This window comes from Podarcis tiliguerta (genome assembly GCF_965153285.1).
Source record: "Podarcis tiliguerta genome assembly, chromosome: 5".
Classification (NCBI taxonomy): domain Eukaryota; kingdom Metazoa; phylum Chordata; class Lepidosauria; order Squamata; family Lacertidae; genus Podarcis; species Podarcis tiliguerta.
Window position 1 is genome coordinate 47,034,566 of NC_139538.1, and position 21,747 is coordinate 47,056,312.

At 40.4% G+C, this 21,747-nt stretch overlaps 2 protein-coding genes and 1 long non-coding RNA gene across 3 annotated transcripts in view; 1 reads left to right on the forward strand and 2 right to left on the reverse strand.

Moving 5' to 3' along the window:
* Positions 1-12,383, forward strand: part of SMC3 (structural maintenance of chromosomes 3) — a 30,783-nt gene extending 18,400 nt beyond the window's left edge. Inside the window, exons 17-29 of the mRNA XM_083441698.1 lie at positions 19-160; positions 518-668; positions 1,073-1,225; positions 2,360-2,511; positions 3,299-3,457; positions 3,894-4,001; positions 4,360-4,468; positions 5,049-5,296; positions 5,386-5,598; positions 6,911-7,102; positions 7,199-7,376; positions 8,333-8,439; positions 10,475-12,383. Coding sequence (XP_083297824.1) covers positions 19-160; positions 518-668; positions 1,073-1,225; positions 2,360-2,511; positions 3,299-3,457; positions 3,894-4,001; positions 4,360-4,468; positions 5,049-5,296; positions 5,386-5,598; positions 6,911-7,102; positions 7,199-7,376; positions 8,333-8,439; positions 10,475-10,546 — 1,984 coding nt within the window. The 3' untranslated portion in view covers positions 10,547-12,383. The remainder of the gene's footprint in view (positions 1-18; positions 161-517; positions 669-1,072; positions 1,226-2,359; positions 2,512-3,298; positions 3,458-3,893; positions 4,002-4,359; positions 4,469-5,048; positions 5,297-5,385; positions 5,599-6,910; positions 7,103-7,198; positions 7,377-8,332; positions 8,440-10,474) is intronic.
* Positions 1,496-2,351, reverse strand: LOC310678227. Its single transcript, XR_014511705.1, has 2 exons — positions 1,811-2,351; positions 1,496-1,730 (listed from the first exon to the last, which is right to left on the reverse strand). It is a non-coding gene; the product is annotated as an uncharacterized lncRNA (long non-coding RNA).
* Positions 7,378-21,747, reverse strand: part of LOC310678221 (uncharacterized protein) — a 33,574-nt gene continuing 19,204 nt past the window's right edge. Inside the window, exons 6-8 of the mRNA XM_083441729.1 lie at positions 17,899-18,000; positions 16,306-16,416; positions 7,378-7,590 (exon numbers count right to left, since the gene is read on the reverse strand). Coding sequence (XP_083297855.1) covers positions 17,901-18,000 — 100 coding nt within the window. The 3' untranslated portion in view covers positions 7,378-7,590; positions 16,306-16,416; positions 17,899-17,900. The remainder of the gene's footprint in view (positions 7,591-16,305; positions 16,417-17,898; positions 18,001-21,747) is intronic.

The window sequence follows — 21,747 nt, forward strand, 5'->3', positions numbered from 1 at the left end:
TCTCTCTTTTCATGTTAGGCTTTTTTATCATATTGTAGATTCTGATGAAGTTAGTACCAAGATATTAATGGAGTTCAATAAAATGAATCTACCTGGAGAAGTAACTTTTCTGCCTCTGAACAAGCTGGATGTTAGAGATACTGCATACCCTGAAACCAATGTGAGTCTGCCGTCATCGTTTTCTTTAAATAACAAATTGTCCTGCTAGGCCTACATACTTGTAATCGTTTCAGTGCTATTCTGGCCACAAATAAAATGATTGCAAAGGTGGATGCAACCTGTATTTCATATGTCCCTGCATGTTGCCGTTCTAAATCTGTCTTTTAGCCAGGTTATTTTCCTTTAATTTAAGGGAATTGTTGTGTGATTTACTTACATTCTAGATTATTATAGTCTACATTTCAATTATTTGTATTTTTGATAGCAGGTTGGCTTTTTTATAGTATACATTTTGTATCTGAAAATAAATGCAGTACTCTTGTACTTCTTTTTAACTGTTTAATATTCTTGCTTTCAGGATGCTATTCCTATGATCAGTAAACTAAGATACAATCCAAGATTTGATAAAGCCTTCAAGCATGTTTTTGGAAAGACTCTTATTTGTCGTAGTATGGAAGTGTCTACCCAGCTGGCCAGAGCTTTTACTATGGATTGTATTACTCTGGAAGGTATGACTTTGGTTCAGTTTTATTTGCAAAGGAAAGGGATTTCACCGTTTACTTGGCTCTTTGTCAGCAATTCAACAAAGCATATATAATTCATTGTGTTCTGATAAGCTGAATTTGTTGCGTACTAGTTCTCCCAAACCCTGTTCTGGCTATATATTGAAAAGGCCAGTTCATACAAGTGTAATTGCTTGATTCTTAGAATAACGTAGGTAGAGCTGTAAATGTTTTTCATTAAGTGTTAATAATAATTTTAAAGTAGCAGAAGGGGAATCTCCAGCTCTTAGGCCTAACTAGTTCTTCTAGGCCTTTCAACTTGGCTGGCAGGGCCATTTCAACCAAGTCACACTCACCTGCCCTACATCAGATTAGCATCTATTCTTCACAAATATATTCCCCACCCCCAGGTGATCAAGTCAGCCACCGAGGGGCTTTGACTGGGGGTTATTATGACACAAGAAAGTCTCGACTTGAACTGCAGAAAGATGTAAGAAAGGTGGAAGAAGAACTAGGAGAACTTGAAGCAAAGCTCAATGAAAACCTGCGAAGAAACATTGAAAATATCCTTCATAGTGCTTGTTCATATGTGGAGGAGGATGTTGGTGGGATTGCTTATTTGCCTGTTTCTCAGTAAAATAACTGCATTGTGTGTAAGAGAATGGATGACTGAGGTACAAATAGTGTGTGAATGCTGTTGGTAGTTTTGTATGTCTCTCAGTGTACATGCATTTGTCTTCTGCATGAAGGCGAGTAAGAGATGACATAATAGAAGTTTATAAAATTAACCCTGGCATGGAGAAAGTAGATAGAGAAAAGTGGGGTTTTTCCCCCCTGTCTCATGACACTAGAACTCATGAACAACCAATGAATCAGTGTAGGAAGATTCAAGATGTATAAAAGAAACTACTTCTTCATGCAACACATGGTTAAACTGTGGAACTCACTCCCACAGGAGGCAGTGATGGCCATGAACTTGGGTGGTTTTAAGAGCAGTGGCCAAATTCATGAAGGAAAGGGCTGTCAGTGGTTCCTGGCCATGATGGTTATGCTCTTCCTCCAATGCTTCTGAATACCAGTTGCTGGAGACCACAGAGGGGAGAGGGCTCTTGCGGTCAAATCCTGCTTGCTGGTTTCTGACAGGCAACCGTTCAGCCACTGTAAGAACAGGTTGCTGGACTAGATGGGCCACTGGCCTGATCCAGCAGGCTCTTCTTACGTTCTTATGCTTTGGTCACTGGTCAGGAAACTCAGAAGAGCTGGTTGTTGTTAAGAAAAACGTAGTGTAGGTATATTCTGTTGCCGAGAATCAGTCAAGAGTTGCTCAGCCTAGAAGAACACAAAAAGGGGTCTTAACCATATATTTGCAGAGAGTAGCTCTTCACCAGTAGCGTTGTAGAAACTGAACAAATATGCCAGCAGCTTTGCTCAAAAAGTGCACATTAGATTGTTTTTGCTGGGTTTGTGGTCAAGTCTGGTAGGTGATTAGCTTGTAAGTACAATTTTCAGCCATACTGTAAGTTGCATTTGTTTATAGAAGGTTGTGGCATGTAGTATTTCTGTCATGTTAATATGCTATGATTTGTAAACAGCCTTCATTGCTGTAAAAGGATTCATTTTTTAAGACCAACAACATAGTGATTTTATATAATTCATAATGTACATGATGATCAGAATTTTTCCTTAGCACACTGCATGGATTAATAATGAAATTGATCAGCTAATGAATCAGATGCAGCAGATTGAAACCCAACAAAGAAAATTCAAAGCTTCCAGAGACAGCATCTTATCGGAGATGAAAATGTTGAAAGAGAAGAGACAGCAGTCAGAAAAAACATTTATGCCCAAGGTATGGGATCATAGATTTGTAGAGTTGGAAGGGATCACGAGGGTCATCTAGCCCAACTCTCTGCAATACAGGAATATTTTGCTCAACGTGGGGCTCGAACTCACAGCCCTGAGATTAAGAATCTGTTTCTCTACTGATTGAGCTATCAACAGATATAACTATAATCTTAACACTTGACTTGCAGTGGCTGGTTTAATGGAATAGAGCAACCACTGGTGCATCCACTTGTGCCAGTCATGTCAGCAGCAGGAAAAAAACGCCCCTTTGCTAGTTCAGTTCCTTTGCTGAATTATGCTAATTGCCATCTTATGACAGAGGTAGGGCCTGCTCAGGATCCAGCAGATCCTGTGCTTACAAGTGAGCATTTCCCTGATGGTGGAGCTTCCCCAGCAGCAGTCTAGTAAAGGGCCACCTCCGCTCCATCCAAACACCCTCCAGCATGACAGTTCAAGGGCTTTGATTGCTCTTCCTGCACAGCAGATTATACTTTCATTATCTGGATTGTTCAGTGTGCTGTCCAGTAGATTAACTGGTTTAAAAAAAGGAATGAAGCAAGTGATAGTAATAGCAATGCTTATGATTATTTCTCAGTCCAGTTTCATATTCCCTGAGAGTCCCTAAGGCTGCAGAGTAGGATTTTACTTCTGAGTAGGTACATATATGAGTGAGATCACTGTTGTTGCTTATTGTGTTTAAGCCTTTTTTATATGGTATTTGCTGCTAGGTCACATAATTAGTTAAATTGGAAGGCTGCTTTCATGATACTCACATTTAATTTTTTCTTCAGCAACGAAGCTTACAAAGTTTGGAGGCAAGTTTACATGCTATGGAATCAACCCGGGAGTCTTTAAAAGCAGAACTGGGGACAGACCTGTTGTCGCAGCTCAGTTTAGAGGACCAGAAACGAGTTGATGCACTTAATGATGAGATCCGACAGCTACAGCAAGTAAGGACACTTAAAATGAAAAATAAAATTGCTGTGATTAAGAATGTTGGGAAATTATTTACAAAAGCCTGTTCAGAACTATTCCCTTTTCCACTTTCTACCTTTGCTACCTTTTCATTTGGTAGCAAAAATAGTGTGATACCAACGTTCATCATTCATAGAGCTGATCCACTGAAATCAATGCATGCCCATAGATTTCAGTGGGCTTGCTAGAATGTACTTATAAAACATGTATGTAAATAGTGGAGAGCATAAAGCATTTAATGAAATACCAGTAAAACTGTTTAATCTGATAATTTTAGTTTTGTAAACCACTTTGAGGTTTTAGTAACATAAAGCGTTGTATAAATATTGTGAAATAAAATTATTTTTTAAAACAATCAGCCAACAATATTTAGTTGTTTTTGTATATCCGTATGTATTTCTTGGTTTATAGGAAAACAGACAGCTTTTGAATGAAAGGATCAAGCTTGAGGGGATCATCACACGAGTCGAGACTTATCTCAATGAGAATTTGAGGAAGCGCTTAGACCAAGTTGAACAAGTAAGATATTTTATTTTGATCCACTCCATTCTTAACATTTTTTAAAAAACTATTTTAAAATCATCACAGTGACTCGGTATTTACTGGTGTGTCTCTAAGTTAGTGGATGTTCACGTAATATTTATTTATTGAACTGCCAACATTCAACAAATTTTGGAGAATCCTATGGTGACACAAATATAAATTCTCTTTATGCAATTTTTGGGGTGAAGCTGTAATCTATATATTTCTAATCAATTATAAAAATGAGCTATTCAATAATATATTGTAAACCATGAAAAGTAACCTCTTCTATGTAGTATAGTTTCCTTATTTGCATCGGCTGAACTTGCATGCTGTTAACATTTTGCATTTTTAGGAACTGAATGAGCTGAGAGAGACAGAAGGTGGCACTGTTCTTACAGCAACAACATCAGAGCTTGAGGCTATCAACAAACGAGTGAAAGATACGCTGGCACGCTCAGAAGGTTGGTAATCAAGAGAAGGCGTCATATCTAGTATATTTTATTAAAATACTCTAAAATACAGTTAACTTAAAGTATTCTAAGAACAATTAACTTAACAAAGTTTATAACACTGAAATGAAATCATGTTCAAAGAGTACACAGTACAAATAGCACAAAGAAGGATAAAGAATAACTAGAACTGGTAGCACAAGTCTGGACACATTAGCTGTGCTTCCCATTAAGCCCTCCAGAAGGATACAAACTATAAAACCTTATTGGACTCCCTTAGTGCAATGGATTCCATGGCTTCTTTCTGAAGCTGCTGCTAGAAGTTGTAGTGGATGCTGTGCTTGACATAATCTTTACATACCTTTATTTCTTTATACTGGCACATCTGGATTTTGTTGTCTTGTTCTTCATCACCTTTGGGAGTTTATTAACAACATTCCAAAGAACATTTCCACCTACCCTGGTTATATTTTAAAATAATAGATATTATTAATAAAGATTTATCAATGTTCTGCATTTTCTTTGTATATCAAGTTGTAAGGCTCAATTTCAACTATATGTTTTTATACTATTCTTTGATTTATTATACTAGATCTGGACAATTCAATTGATAAAACAGAAGCAGGAATCAAAGAACTCCAAAAAAGCATGGAGCGCTGGAAGAACATGGAGAAAGAGCACATGGATGCCATTAATCATGACACAAAAGAGCTTGAAAAAATGACTAACCGGCAAGGCATGCTTCTGAAGAAGAAAGAGGAGTGTATGAAGAAAATCAGGGAATTGGGATCACTTCCCCAGGAAGCGTTCGAAAAATACCAGACTTTGAGCCTGAAGCAGGTAACAAAAGTGTTGAGTGCTCATCTCCAGAGACAGTGAGTGGTGGTTCATACCGTGCTCTGATGGATTTTCTCAATTCTTTTATACAGCTATTTCGCAAACTGGAACAATGCAACACAGAACTGAAAAAATACAGTCATGTCAATAAAAAAGCTCTAGATCAGTTTGTGAACTTCTCAGAGCAGAAGGAGAAGTTGATAAAACGACAAGAAGAGTTGGACAGGGGCTACAAGTCCATCATGGAGTTGATGAATGTCCTTGAACTCAGAAAATATGAAGCTATCCAGCTGACATTCAAACAGGTATTATTTGGCACCCATTGTGAGTGACAAGGCTGTTTGACATGCTTTGAATTGCATGTTGGAAACAATTGTATTATGTATTTTGCATGTGTTCATATTTGTAAAGTTCATAAATTGTCACCTGGTTTTATTTTGACAAGCAAACTGAGGTTACTGAAATCTTAGCAAGAACTTATTCACTCTATGAAAAGGTCCTAACAGAGGCACATGTCTCAGACGAGATTCTAACTGGATTGTAAATATTTGTAGGCGCTAGAAATTTTTTATACTGTACTACGTTTACCACAATTGCTATGAGTTTGATACAGGATAAACCTGCCCTTGACCCCACCAACTGCAGTATTGGTGTTTGGTGCATGTGTGAAAAGACTGCTTGCATATCAGTGCTCTACACAAGAGAAGGGCTCCTGAGCCAACCCAGATTCTCTATCCCCCACCCCTGTGCACACATGGAGGAGCTTTGTGTACATATGTTGTTGCAAGCATAGAGCCCTTATACACATACAGGGAGCCAACCCATACAGTCCCCAGTCTTTTGTCATTCAAGTTTTTTGTTTTGCCACAAGCGCCAGTAGCAAGCACCAGTTTGCTACTTTATTGTGTTTAGTGCACTTTGGAAACACTGAATCAGCAATTATTAGAGTACAGTGGTGCCTCGCAAGACGAAAAGAATCCGTTCCGTGAGTCTCTTCGTCTTGCGGTTTTTTTCGTCTTGCGAAGCAAGCCCGTTAGCGGATTAGCGCTATTAGGGCTATTAAAGGCTTAAGGGATTAGCGGATTGGCTGCGAAAAGGCTATTAGCGGCTATTAAAGGCTTAAGGGATTAGCGGATTAGCTGCTAAAAGGCTATTAGCGGCTTAGATCAGCTGATAAGCGGCTTAGATCAGCTGTTAGGCGGCTTAGCCATCAACTGTCAAGCGGCTTAGCTAACAGCTGTTAAGCGGCTTAGGGGCTTGGGGAAAAGGGGGGGAGGGGAAAAAACCCCAGGAATCGCAAGACATTTTCGTCTTGCGAAGCAAGCCCATAGCAAATTCGTTTTGCGAAGCACCTCCAAAACGGAAAACCCTTTCGTCTAGCGGGTTTTCCGTCTTGCGAGGCATTCGTCTTGCGGGGCACTACTGTACTTCTTTAATCGGGTGATGGGATGGGATGTGATTTTCTAGGATCAACTCTTATGGCAATACTTTACCAAAGTAGCTTTTGAAATCCTTTTAAATTACTATATTTTTTCTGTCAGAAATATTTGTCTGTCAGAAAAAGCCTTCAGGTTATTTGTGCAAAGATTAATATGGATTGAATTACACTTTCTCAAGGTCTCAAAGAACTTCAGTGAAGTCTTTCAGAAGCTGGTGCCTGGAGGGAAAGCTACACTCGTGATGAAGAAAGGTGATGTGGAAGGCAGTCAGTCTCAAGATGAAGGTGAAGGTGGTGCTGAGAGTGAAAAGGGATCAGGATCTCAAAGCAGTGTTCCTTCTGTAGACCAGTTCACTGGAGTTGGGATTAGGGTAATGGAATATTTTACCTTGCACTCTCATGACCACAAATTATATTATGGTAATGCATAAGAATTAGCAGTAACTAATCTTTCATTGTTCCTGCAGGTGTCATTTACTGGCAAGCAAGGTGAAATGAGAGAGATGCAGCAGCTTTCTGGTGGACAGAAGTCACTTGTGGCTCTAGCCTTAATTTTTGCTATCCAGAAATGTGACCCTGCGCCGTTTTACCTCTTTGATGAAATTGATCAAGCCCTAGATGCCCAGCATAGAAAGGCAGTTTCAGGTAGAGTCTTGGGTATTTTATTGTTTAACACAATGCTACATATTACTTTCTAATTGCAGTTACAAAGAAAGCTTCTCATAATAAAAATAATTGGGATTATAGTTTCACTATAGCTGCTTAATATGACATATGTGCGTCTTGTGGCTGTCCTCTGGGGTACAGAAGTTAACTGCTGTTATGCTTCTTGGGAACACAGTTGGCTGTTTCACTGTAGCTAAAGGAAGGAACACAGGGAGATATTTGCCACTTCAAGTTGACCAGTTACCTAGCTTTGTGGATTCCCCAGATATGTCTGGGGAATGACATTGATGGGAATGACATTGTAATAGTAAGGCAGAGTATGACTTCTAGAAGGTAATCTGGCTTTATTAAGATGTGTAAACCTTATAAACTAACCTGGGGCCCTTCTTAGTGTGCCTCCTCTACATGACGTCCAGCGGATGGCAACATGAGAATGGGTCTTTTCTGCAGCGGCTCCCTGTTTGTGGAATACTCTCCCCAGGGAGATTAGTCTGGTGCCTTCATTATATATATTTTTAGATACCAGGCAAAAGCATTCTTCTTCAACCAAGCCTTATCGCTACTTCTTCCATCAACCTTGGAAAAGTTTTCATAGTGGCACATTTTCTGGAATGACAAAAGAGCAGTGCAGCAGCCAGGAAGATGGAGTTACCCTTTGATTTCTTGACTGGTATATTCCCAATTATATATTTCTTCCAAGTCCTTCCACATTTATTCCATACATGATGAATCAAATGCTGACCAAATCGAGCTCCTATGACAGTTTGCAGAATAGTCATGTGATGCCCACTCGAGCCAATTGCTGAAATTTGCTTGCATTTTAATATCACACTTTGTTATGTACCAGAACTTGCTGTGTTTTATTACTTACCCACTAAAGAAATGCCTGGAAAATTATTTCAATGTTCATTGAGAAATTTGTTTTACTTCCCCAGATATGATCATGGAACTGGCAGAACATGCTCAGTTTATTACCACAACTTTCAGGCCAGAACTGCTCGAATCTGCTGATAAATTTTATGGTGTAAAATTCAGAAATAAGGTATGCAATTATAAAATGTGTTAAATAAATTATTGTAGGCAACGGCTGAAGTCCCTCCAAAGCATGATGGGACACTGTTACCATAAATAATAAATCTGGAACTTGCTTATAAATCACTTCATTAACAATAAAGGCACATGAATTCAACAGGCTTATGTTAAAGGCTACGATGGCCTCTGACACATTTCTAGTGACTTGATTGCTAATGTTTGCATAGATTTCAGCTTCATTTGACTGACTGAAGGCAAGGGTAGTACTGCACAGATGTCTAGATACACAGACATTTCAGAACATATGACTGGAGGGTTTTTATTTTTTTACCTTTATTATTTTTAGTACAAAGTACGTGCTGTCCTCCTTCTAGGCTGCTTTCTGTAGATGACAGTCTAAAAGTAGGAGAGTATGCACTCCATTCTATTAAAGATCCTGTGCCAAGAGTTTGAATTGTGCTGTTTGTATAAAATACGTAACTCTTGTCATTTAGAGTGCAGACCAGAGCCGTGATGTGTCACACTTGGGGGTGGTGTGTGTGGATGGGATGGTCACCCTCCACCAGCCCAGAACAGCCCCACTGACTGTGAAGTGTAGCTCTCTTAACTTGGAGCTCCCTTTTTCTTCCACTGAAAGTGCAGGCTGGCAGAAGAACCACTGGCATGAATGTTCAAAACAGGGTGTTTGAGCGCTGCCCCGCTGGCCTCACTTGATGGCCTGTACCCACCCCTGGGAGGGACAAGCTTGTGGATACAGTGGTTGCTTTGCCACTTCATTGTGTTGCACTGCTGCCCAGCCAGGGTTTGAATTGCTCTAGCTGATTATTTTGCTCTGCCTTTGCTGTTCATAGGTGGTGGGATCAGGTATGCAGGACTCTAAAGCTCTGAGTAATGGAAATCTTGTTCTGACACTCATCACTCCAGTTTCTGAAACATCACAAGGCAGTGTCCATTCACTTTCAAATACAGGGGTCTTCCCACTTATGCTGGGGTTACATTCTGGGGCCCTGCATACATAAGCAAATAAGTGGGGCTAAAAAGCCTCCATATGCTTGTTTCCCCCTGCTGTCCAGCAATCTCATTGTCACTCTCTCTCCACACCTAGAGGTAAAGTTCTGGGGCCAGCTGGAGACTGGAGGTTGCACAGAGAAGTGGCTGCTGTGCTACTGTGCATGTCAGTTGCTAGGTGGGGAGAATGAACAGCCTACACAAAGCCCTGCTGTATCTCTCATCTCTTTGGGGCTTCCTCCTCCCTCACTGAAGTCCTCCTAGGGCTCCTGGGAGGATCTCCTCACTGGCCACAAGGACTCTCCAGCTCTCTCCTGCCATTTCCTGGTTTTAATCTCTTTATTTCCTGACACCGTGTATATTTGTGGTCACATGCAAGTTGATTGTGTCTAAGTGGGATGATGCCTGTACATATTTGCAAGCATAAAGGTTAGAAATGGAAGCTGGATTTAGGATGCAGTATTGCATGCTGAGATTTTCCTGCACGTTTTCAAAATGTAGAGTTGTGTGTGGAACATTTGGTAGAATGATTTTGTCTGGCTCATACATTAATTAAAAAAAGGTAAAGGGACCCCTGACCATTAGGTTCAGTCGTGGCCGACTCTGGGATTGCGGTGCTCATCTCACTTTATTGGCCGAGGGAGCCGGCGTACAGCTTCCGGGTCATGTGGCCAGCATGACTAAGCCGCTTCTGGCGAACCAGAGCAGCGCACGGAAACGCCGTTTACCTTCCCGCCGGAGTGATTCCTATTTATCTACTTGCACTTTGATGTGCTTTCGAACTGCTAGGTTGGCAGGAGCAGGGACTGAGCAACGGGAGCTCACCCCGGCGTGGGGATTCGAACTGCTGACCTTCTGATTGGCAAGTCCTAGGCTCTGTGGTTTAACCCACAGCGCCACCTGTGTCCCCATACAGTAATTACACAGTTACAAATTTACAGTACTGTAGAGGGAGAGTGCTTCATAAACACCATGGAGCTGTTATGTTGGCTAGCATCTTCATTGATTTCAAAACTGTGTTTCTTTTTCTGATTTAGGTCAGTCATATTGATGTGATCACAGCAGAGATGGCCAAAGACTTTGTGGAAGATGATACTACTCATGGATAAGTGGCAGAGAGCTGTCAGCCTGTTGGGAAAGTCTGTAAAATATTTGTTTCTACACTGGGCAGCTGTGTAAAATCTGAAATACATTGTGACTGTTCAAAAGCTATTTTAACATAAGTTAATGGAGCATATGAATATTATGACTTCTGTATACATTGGATTCCATTTTACATATGTGCTGTTAAATTCTTTTATAAAATACCTGTTAATTTTACCATCATACTATACCTGTAGCTTTAAAAATGTACTTTTAATGTGTCTTTTTTGCTGTTTTAACTTTTTGGAGTTTTAAATGCCAGTTCTTCCTTCCCAGTTACAATTTTAATGTTTATACTGCCTCACATGGTTTTTTAAAATAGCTTCAATAAAATAATTGTTTTTAATGCTGTAATTTAGATACATGTTCTTGATATTGGGAACTGCTATACTGTCTACTATCACTTCATGTAGAATGCAGATTGTTTATGTGTATGGAGATCAATATTTGGCAATAGAGCTTATAGATGAATTTACTCCTGGCTTGTAGGTCATTGGCTTTTTAGATGTCATGATAGGTTACAGAGATCGGTTGTAAATCTTTATGTAAGCTTCTGCTTGTGCCTCACAATCAGATAGGTTTTCTATTCCATCATCTTTACTCTGTTTTATAGCTTAGGAACTCATGCAACTCTGAACACCTATCATGCTCCACTTCAAGTTAGTTATATGCAGAGCATCTGTTCTGGTTAAATGAAGTATCTCATATTTCTACCATTTTCATTGCTAGATAGCATGGGGTGGGAAATTTTGATTCTACATAATTTGATGTATTAGTGCAACATACTTATTCTACAGATGTTTTACAACAGGTGTGGGGAAACTTTGGCCTTCCAGTTATTACTGAACTACAACTCCCTTCAGTGCTAGCGAAGTTGGCTAATGGCCAGGGATTATGAAAGCTGTAGTTCAGCAGCAACTGGGTCATTCATATAGATTCTCCCACAAATTATATCTAAGATTAAAATCATGAGTTATCCCAATCTATGAGTGACTCCACAAGTATGTCACCTCCTTTCAGGTTTCAGTATAGCCATGTCAAAGAGAGAGGTTTACATCCTTCACACATGATATCATTGCAGAAGTGGAGCACTCTGGAGAGCAAGACTTATGTGAGAATTTACCCCAAAGTACCTTCCTTGATCATCTTCAATTGTACAAAGCAAGCAAGCAAACAAAAACAAAAACCCATTCAGATGCATCAGCTGTGCTGCATTAGCAGGAAAAAGATATTAGTTTGGTTTAATACTGACCCCCTCCCCTAGTAATTTAGGATAGTAGCCAAGCAATGTAGGATTAGTTCCATGTTTATGTCTGACTAGATTCAGATGGGCAATCCAAAATATATTATTTGCTATTGGCAGAGCCAAACTAGCAGCTGGTGGCATTGTAAAATAAAACTTTTAGAATGCCAAGCCAGGGAGGCAAGCCAAGGCTTCATTTAGTGTTGCTCGAGTAAACAATCTCTTAATACTTCAAAGTGTTTTAAAAATCTGTGCATAGGTTTACTTTCTTTTTTACAAAGTACAGTTTTTAAGGAGCTGATCAGTAAATGCTTTTTTTAAAAAACACACGAAATTGCATTGTTGAAGCTGTTGCACAATAAAAACATTTTTCCTTAGTGTCACTATTAGGCATTAGCACGTGGCATTCTTGGCAGGTGAGCAGCCACCCCACCCCATCTGCTCAACATGTTTTGTTTTAAACTGTTTTTAATGTTGTATTTTAAATTGTTGTAACCTGCCCTCGCCCTTACAGGTGAAGAAATTTATTATTATTAATAATAAAAAATAAAAGTCAGAAAGCTGTGTTTGGGCTTTGTAAGATAACAGCATTACAGTTAGCTCCTTTCCGGAGAACACGAAACCAGGGTAAGCACTGCGACCCTGGAATTTCTTACTTCTTGGACTATAGTGAGGTGAGCCCAAGAGTATTTTCAAATCTTTGTTCTCCATTCTTTTGTGAAACGGAGGGCAGGAGACATTCCTATTATCAGGAGCAGATAATATATAATAACTTCACCTCAACTCAGAATCTGTGGATTTTGCTCGAAAATTCTCCAGGTTTTTACACATTCTCTGAATATTTGTTATCGAGCTGGTTCCCCCACACTAGTATTTGCTTAATACACAATGGATGGTTTTTAGTATTGACAAGTGTTAGTTGTTACACAATGGTTTATCACCCTTGTTTTCAGACTCTTGGTCATCAGGGATCCATTTCCACATCTGCCAAGGATTCCCTGCATATCTGGTCACAGAAGCCTTGTAGACCACACAGAATTCTAGTGCATGTCTTAGGAGAGGTGCAGGGGAACTAGTAGCCCTCCAAATTTGTTGGACTACAACTACCATTCCTGACAATTGGCTGTGCTGACTGGAGCTGATGGGAGCTGGGGTGGACACAGATTCTATATCCAAGTTCTAGAAGTACTGACTGTGGAGCAGAACACAACCAATTTTAATGTTGGTGGACAAATTAATTTCAGACATGAGATTAATTGAACCTGGCAGGTATAAAGTGTGCATTCTACCACTGAGCTGTGGCCCCTATCCTCATGGTAGGCTTAGTTAGTTCTAGAATCTGATTTCAATGCCTGGGCTGAATCCTAGAATGGATGTGCGGAACTTTTCGACTGTTGATTAGAGATGGGCAAATCTGTCAATTTTTGTTTCTCTGTTTTCTCATTTTTCAAAGCTTAAGTTCCATTCTCCACATTTCCACTTTACTGTGTGAATCTTATTCAAACCCTCATGAGCACCCATCATTTTAGCATGATATTTGATTGTATCCAGTTTTCCCTAACACATTTTTGCAAAGCAATTTTCCATAATATATATATATATTTATGCACACTTTACCCCAGAAGATGCATTTTTGTAAATGTTACTAGACGAGACCTGCACTGCAAAATTCAGAGGTCAAATTTGAAGGATGGCTGTGTTTTGGTTCTTGTAATGTTTTGGAAAGTGTGAATTTGATGAATTCTCTTTTAAATGCAAACTGAATCAAATCCGCCCCCGCCCCCATCTCTATGACTGACCAATTTGGTGTTTTATTTTGTTCTGAAAAAAAGCATGCTAAACTACATCCCTTCCTCATCTGATACTGCACATCTAATTGATTGGCTGAGAAGTACCGGTATGTGGTAACAGCATATTTCAGCATCACTGGGGAGTTCTCAGGGTAACTTCTAGTTTCCCTTTTGATGCCATATCCACTCCTCAACTATCCTGGGATTTAGTAGCTGCAGATCCCACCCTGGACCAGGGAAGAAGATGTGCAAAATAATTCTCCACCAGTCAGCTCCTGCTACTCCCAAATTTCAAGCAACCACCAACACAACAGGCTCTATTTTGTGAAGTGGGCTGCTGGAGCACAAGGAGGGGATCAATTGGAGTGGGGGTTATTTTAATGGAAAGACAGTGGGCCCTGGTACCATTCTTGGGCTCAGCTTGTGTCCAGAGGTCCCTTGTTTCTCAGTTCTGTGGCCCTGCCTACGATATTAAGCATTTTTGGCAGCATTTTTGTACAGCCCTACACTTACATTCCTAGGGTAGTTTACAAGAAGAATGCATTTGCATTTTAATATTTTTAAATAGTAAGATAAAAGCCACAAAACAACAAAAAGCATAAAGCAACAGGATTAAATATATATATATCTAAAAAGCTTGGGAAAGATGAAAGTTTATTGCCGAGGCCAAAAAGGCAGTGAAGTAGGCTTGCAACAAGCTTCTTTGGGGAAAGCATTCCACAACTGAGATTTAACCGCTCCGTACAGGCCCCACTCGCTCTGGTAATTATATATATAAAAAATTCTGCTATAGAGGCAGTGGATGGCCTCATACAAATCACACATCTCTTGGCATAATATGAATCAGAGTGTTACTGTTTTGTTGCTTTTGACCCGGTTTCGACCAGTCATTTGTAGGGTTTGTTAGTAGAATCTATGATCTCTAGTACGTTTGTCTTGGTTAATTGGACTCTGAACCTCTGTTCTGTCTATAATGGATTGTGAGGTTCTAGTTTTGAAAAAGAATGCCCACACTAAATTATGCAAACCTGAAGCCTGCCTACCCTTGCCCTGAAGCAGGGCTGGAGGGACTTATGGCCCTCCAGATTCTGTCAGACTCTCACTGCCAGCAGCCCTAACCAGCATGGCCAATAGTCAGAAGTCATGGGAGTTGTAGTGCAGCAACATCTGGAGGGCCAGAGGAGCCTTAACACAGCAGGAATAAGGCTTTCCGCGGCAGAGGGCAGGGCTTCCAGACTTTTTTTTTTTTTTAAATACCTGACAGTATTTGGTAGATAAATGTAAATGTTATTTGCTGATGACAGCGTATTTTCTTTATTGACAAAGCTTGACAAAATCAGAACCACCAGGAGTCAAGAATATGCATTTTAACTGTTTTACTTTCAAGTGTCCAATTCAAAATGCAAATTAAAACTTGCTTGAAATGGTCTCCTGAGAAAAATTAATGTGGAAAAATGGAAAACTCTGCCATTTTAAACATTTATAGGAATTCATTTCAGCTCTGCTTGCTGTATGTGTTTACAGCCGCCAGGTGGTGCCTCTAACCTGACATGCATGGCCAAGCCCATGTTTTTCTTTAACTTGCCAGCTGTTTCATATTAGTCAAATAGCAATGTGCAACTTCAAAGTGTTGCTGCCTTCAGGTTCCATTCTTCGTAAGGTTAATGGACAAAGTGTGAAGTAGTTTATGTTTCTTGAAGCAAGCAGTTGCTTTTAGCGTGCCTACTTATAAGCACAGCGGGTGAGCATCAATTTTCAGTGCTACTGGAAGCTTGACGCAGCTGTTTCAAATTACATTTCATGCACTGGCAATTATCTGCTTTGTTTGTTCCAAAAATTGCTGCATTCCTTCCTTCCTTCCTTTGACTCAATTTTTTAAACTAATTTACTCCAGTAGTACATGGCAATATTAGTATATGCTGGAAAGGGGGGGGGGGGAGGCCCAGCCTGATGGAAATATGATGGAATAAATTGCAAAGTGAGTCTCGATACTTGAGACACTGAGACGCCCAACCGTTCCTTGCTTAATAGACGTGTGATCATTTTAGCTCAGGAAGCATCGCCATCAGGAATCCGGGTATTACTGTTACATAAGTATGCGAACCTCAGTGTTCAATTTGTGTTCAAACCTTAAAATAATGTTTTTAAGGTATTTCACAGATTTTTGTCCTGCTTTAAAAAAAATGTCCTATTCAAAGCCGATCACCAATAAGTAACTATATAAAACACACTCAACTGTTCTTTAACAGTTTTTTAAATTAAAAAAACTTAATAACTTCATTATTGTATGCAAAAGAAATGTGAGGGGAGTGTGTTCTAAACCATGAGAAAGAAAAAAAGGACTCTATATATTTCACATCCTTGTGATTTATGGACCTTCCTTTGTGCCAATTAATGATTTAATGAGTTTGTGCCGATTAACGATTATGAACATTGACAGCAATACTATGTATATCTCCTTAAAAGTAAGTCTCACTGCATTAAATGGGCCTTACTCTCAGGCAAAAATTGCACACACAAAGTCACAATACCAAAGCTTCACTATTGGTACGTCTGCACCCAATTAGATTATTAAACGGGGGTAAACTGTGGACAGAAAAGTTTTCTCAATTGTTAATCTGACTTGGATTGTTTCCTAATAATAAAATTCCACACAAACAAACAAACAGAATTTCAACTCTTCTACACTTACAATTTCTAGTTGTATAGTTGCTGTTTGATCCAGTGTGTACCTTTGGTCACATGTTGTTTCTTCTTAGAGTTAGCGGAGGATTTTCCTTTCCACACTAATGCAGGGTTGTGCCTGAACAGAGAAAAGTTTGATGGGTGTGATCACACCTCTTAAATACTATCATGTTGGTTCAGTCTGTGAATGTCTGAGCTATGAGCATGTGCATCAGGATAGCCCTTTTGTGGCTTTGCAGGCCGGGTATTTGTATTAAATGTCTAGTATTGCAGAATTCTAACCTTACCAGAGAATAGGAGATTCAGCAAGAAACTATTATTCAGCTGGTTACTGTGACAACATTTTGCCTGTAGCTAATGAATGCTGTCATGGGCAGTACAGTGGCACCTCGGGTTACGGACACTTCAGGTTACAGACTCTGTTAACTCAGAAATAGTACCTCAGGTTGAGTACTTTGCTTCAGGATGAGAACAGAAATTGCACGGTGGCGGCAGTGGGAGGCCCCATTAGCTAAAGTGGTACCTCAGGTTAAGAACAGTTTCAAGTTAAGAACGAACCTCCAGAACGAATTAAGTTCTTAACCCGAGGTACGACTGTTCTTTACTCAGTATCATCATCTTTATTTGCCTCATCTCTCCTCTAAACTGAGCTTGCAAACTGACAGCTCACACCAATCAGTAGGAAATGGCTTGAAACAGATGTCTCCCAAACCTTGCCCACCGACCCCTCCACAAAGAAACACAGGTGATGCTTCTACATATGCCATACAAATGAAAAATACTGAGGATCTGTTCTGGATCTTTCACAAAAGTTGGGTTTTTTATGGTAGGAGAAAAAGTGGTTTTTCTAGTACATTATTCCAAAATGGTAGCTGAATACTGAATACTGATGATGTCATGTAGCAGCATGCCAAAAAAAACCAAAAAAAAAAAAAAACAAAAACCCACCCCACCCCTGAACTATACCACTGTAAATGGGAAGTTTGGAAAGGCACTTACTTTAGTGCTGTCATCTAAGCAGCAGGAATTTAAACAGAACTGTATCAGAGGATGTATGTGAGCAATTATTTCTTTTCCATCCAACACGCCATACATTAGACATAGGCAACCTTTGGCCCTCCAGATGTTTTGGCCTACAACTCCCATGATCCCTAGCTAACAGGATCAGTGGTCAGGGATGATGGGAATTGTAGTCCAAAACATCTGGAGGGCTGAACGTTGCCTATGCTTGCCATACATCATACATCACTGCTTCCTTAGATTCAGGCTTATCCACACTTCCTCTCGTCCTGCTGCTTTCTCTTGGGGAAAGCCACTCTTTAGCACTCAATCAGAGCAAACAACAATTCAGGTTTCCTCTGGACCAGTGCTTTCTAGGCATGGGACAAGCCGAAGTTTGGACGAGCGCTCCATTTTGTGGATTGATCTTCCCACTTTTGATCTAATTGATTTACTCAACATCACATGTTAGGATTGTAGCCTTAGAGGCTGTACATGCTTATTTTGAGAAGCAATTGGAGAAGCATAGCTCATCCAGCAGTAGTAAAAACAGTACCAGCTCCTTTATACAGGAATGTTTGTAGCAGTCTAATAAGCTTACCCTCATTTATTTCTAAATTCTGTTATCGGCAGTGCAACTTTAGCAATATGGCAAAAGTTCCATCTCTCTACCAGTTCAGGTAAGATCCACATCCCAAATGTCCTAGGAAGAAGAAAAAGTTAAGTCAGTTCGAGCCATGGCATTAAGATGCTGTTTGCAACATTTCTGGGCATTTATCAGTTTAAAAAGTCCTTTGTTTATTGTGATAAAATTCCAGAAAAGCTGCAGCAGAAGGTTAGGATTCCATGCCAACAATGTAGTCATTGCGGGAATGCCTTTCTACTCCATTCATGCTGTTTGTAATACAAGCAGGCTCCTCCAGAAATAAGACTGAATGTCTGGAATTGAACTGATTAAGGCTGCAATCCTGTGCACCCTTAACTGTGAGTTAAGCCCACTGAGCTGTTGAATTTCTTTCCCAAAAAAATATGCTTTGCACCAGTATTTAGAATGTTCTGCTGTGCAACAGCAGAAGTTCAGAATCAATAATAGATCTTGTCTCAATGTCTCCACAGTTTGCACGTCATAGTCTTGCCCCTACAAAAGCAACAGCTTCACTGCTTCACTATTCATTTTAATAGAGAGGTTTGGCAGCACCCAACATTGCAGGGCAGCAGACACATTCAATGTAAACCCCAAATAGTTTACTAAATCTGAATGCAATTAACAACACAATCCTTTGCATGTTTATTCAGAAGTGATTTCCATTATAAGCCATGAGTCTTACACCCTACTAAGTGTGTTTCAGACTGCAATCTATGGACCAGTTTGGATAGACCATTTTGACAAGAGGCGGTCTGAGGCTCAACCAGATCCCGATTTACTGCATTCCATAGTCCAAAAGCGTTGGTTGTAGTGTAGAAAGTCAGGGTCTAAGCATTCCGTGGAGCATGTCAGTAACTGCTTTGTCATATGCACACACAAAATAAATTGACAAAAAGCTAATCACACACTGAATATAAATGGGTCATGTGACTTGGCCCTGTTTCCTGTTTCATTCCTACCTCAAACTTACTTGCTCTGTCAAATAGCCACCCCACCCCCTACCTCATCTACTTCGGAATATAAAAAGATTCCTGCTATTCTAGCAGAAAGTTTGTCTGCTAAAAGAGAAACCTAGTCATATAAGGTAAAAGTCAGGGTGGGGAGAGAAGGGCGGGAGAGGTCTTTTGATTTGCACAGGTCTAGTTCCTAATCAGAAGGAATGATTTTGCCAGAGTTCTCCGATTACAGTGCTTTGGGGAAAGGGATGTTGATGTGATACGTCACCTTTTTGTCTGTTCTGTGATCTTCAGCGATGGTGCTTGCTCAGAAACTGCTGGACATTCCAGTTTCTTTTTTGCCTCTGTGCCACATTCACTCCTGTCAAATCAGTTTTGCACTTAGTTTCTCTGACTTTTGATGCAAATTGAGCAGAACACAAGCATGAAGCTGGTTCTTTCATTCATCTTAAGTCTCTATCTTCTACACCGATCCTCCTTAAATGTTGCAGGTTACTCAGGGACAGTTTTATTACATGCACCATTATCATAATAAAATCATTGGTCAAAACTACAGGGAAGTTTAAAAAATCCCTTTGAGCTCCTCTCCAAATCAATATTAGAGATGCCTAGCATAAAAAAACCGCTGGACTTATTTCTCTGTAATTCTCGCCTAGTGGTTTCTCTATAACGTTTTCTGTTTTTATACACAGGACCCATAAAACGATAAGGGAGATTAAGTGCATCCTTTTTCAACCACTCTAGAACAGTAAAGCCTGCTCTTCCAGGAAAACTACTGCAGCCATCCTTCTGGAATTGTGAAAGATCATCTAATTCTGTAAGTAAGTAAGTAAGTAAGTAAGTAAGTAAGTAAGTAAGTAAATTAATAATAATAATAATAATAATAATAATAATAGCCTTTCCTTTTTAAATTGTGCCCTGAACAAAAAAATCCCTGCAAATCTCATAAAATTCTGACAAAAAGAATGCTGGGGAGAGCATTCCACAAAACAGGAGCCACTTTAGAAAAGCTCCCCAAACTGCATACCCACTCCTTTAGAGCCAGTGTAACCCAATAAACCTCCCACCTATCAGATAACTCCATCAACCTCCCATCCACCAAGACTAGGGAACCATCCACTAAGAGTGTCCCAGTCTTATCTGGATTGAGCTTGAGTTTATTGGATCTCATCCAGTCCATTACCGAGGCAAGACGATGGTCCAGCACATCCACTGCCTCACCTACAGACGTAAAGGAGATGTAGAGCTGTGTGTCACCAGCACATTGCTGACAACGTACTCCAAACTTCCGGGTAACCCCACTCAGCAGTTTAATGTAGATGTTAAGTCATGCTTTGTATCATGAGACACATTAGAACAGCCTCCAAAGCATTTCAACTTCTGCTGTTTTCCAATGTGCTATTATCAGGATCTGAACTGAAACTTGTATTTGGTGTGCACCCTTAGTACCCGGTGCATAGTAACTGAGGCAGGCTCTACCTTCTCAAGACAGGGTCACAGTTGGCAGTGGCGTAGCGTGGGTTGTCAGCACCCGGGGCAAGGCAAGTAATTTGCGCCCCTAACCCGGGGCAAGGCAAGTAATTTGCGCCCCCCCCGCTGCACTGTCCCTCCCCCAGATAGTGCCTCGCTCTCTCTCCGCACCGCACGCCTGGCACCCTCCCCTCCACAGTGGGCGGCGACCCGGCGGCTCGGCTCGGATTCGCACAGCCAGCACTGCAGTGAGAGAGAGTGAGTGAGCCAGGTAGGGGCAGAGAGCTGTGAGTGCGAGCGCCCCCCCCCCCGATGTTGCGCCCGGTGCGGCCGGGCCCCCCTGCACCCCCCACGCTACACCACTGACAGTTGGCAAACCAGCTGAAGATGGTAAAATGCACAGTTAGCTACCAGGGCCATTGCTACTGATGTTTTGGTTACAGGGCAGCTGGGCGCATTGCCAAGTGCAGTGTTGAGACACCCTATATACATTTAATACAGAATTGTATTACGGGCCCGGGCTCTGAGTCTTTAAACTGCCTAGCAATCCTTCTGATAAACAATGATGTTAACTGGGGCCTGGAAATATGAAATGAAATTTTACCATTCCACAAACACTGAGGGCAACTACACACACACACACACACACCTTATCAAAGGCTGCAGGGATAAATGCCTCTCCCTGGCAAACTTTGCCACCTGGCAAACTTCCTGCCAAATAATATCTTTCAGGGGATTTGAAAGATTTGAACTCTGTAAGTAATTAGGGACTGGACACTGTGGGTAATTAGGAATCCACCACTTCTGTTGCTTTTTATTAATGAAATAAAACCAGAGCCTTATTTTTGGAGACTACATTTGTCAGTCAAGCGTTAATAACTTTGCAGAAAGAAAAAAAACACCCCAAAATCTGATTGTCTAAGACAGTAGCAAGTGAACAAGACAGGCACTAGCAGTGTCCTTAACCTCCACCCCAGATCACTGACTTGGCAGGCGTTGATGACTTGTGATCTAGTTGTACAAGGGGGAAGAAATCCAACTATAATTTGCAAGAAATTGCCATTTCTGTGCCTTGCAAGTATCCCATACAAAATTTCAAAGTTAAATAATCCCTCCTTTAATGTGGTGGTCATCCTTTCTGCAAGCTGCAGACTAGAAGGATCAAAGTATCAACAAAATGAAAATGTAGCAACTTCTGTAAAATCATAGTACAGATGGATTGCTCTTATTTATTACTGAAGATTGTTAAATGTGAAGTTTAAAGATAAATTGTTTTTAAAGAGCACAGCTCTTTAAAGTAAATCTGCTATGGTGTAAATAAATATTTCTGTTTGGGGAACACATTCCTGGAACTAAGATTAAAAATAGAATGGAAATT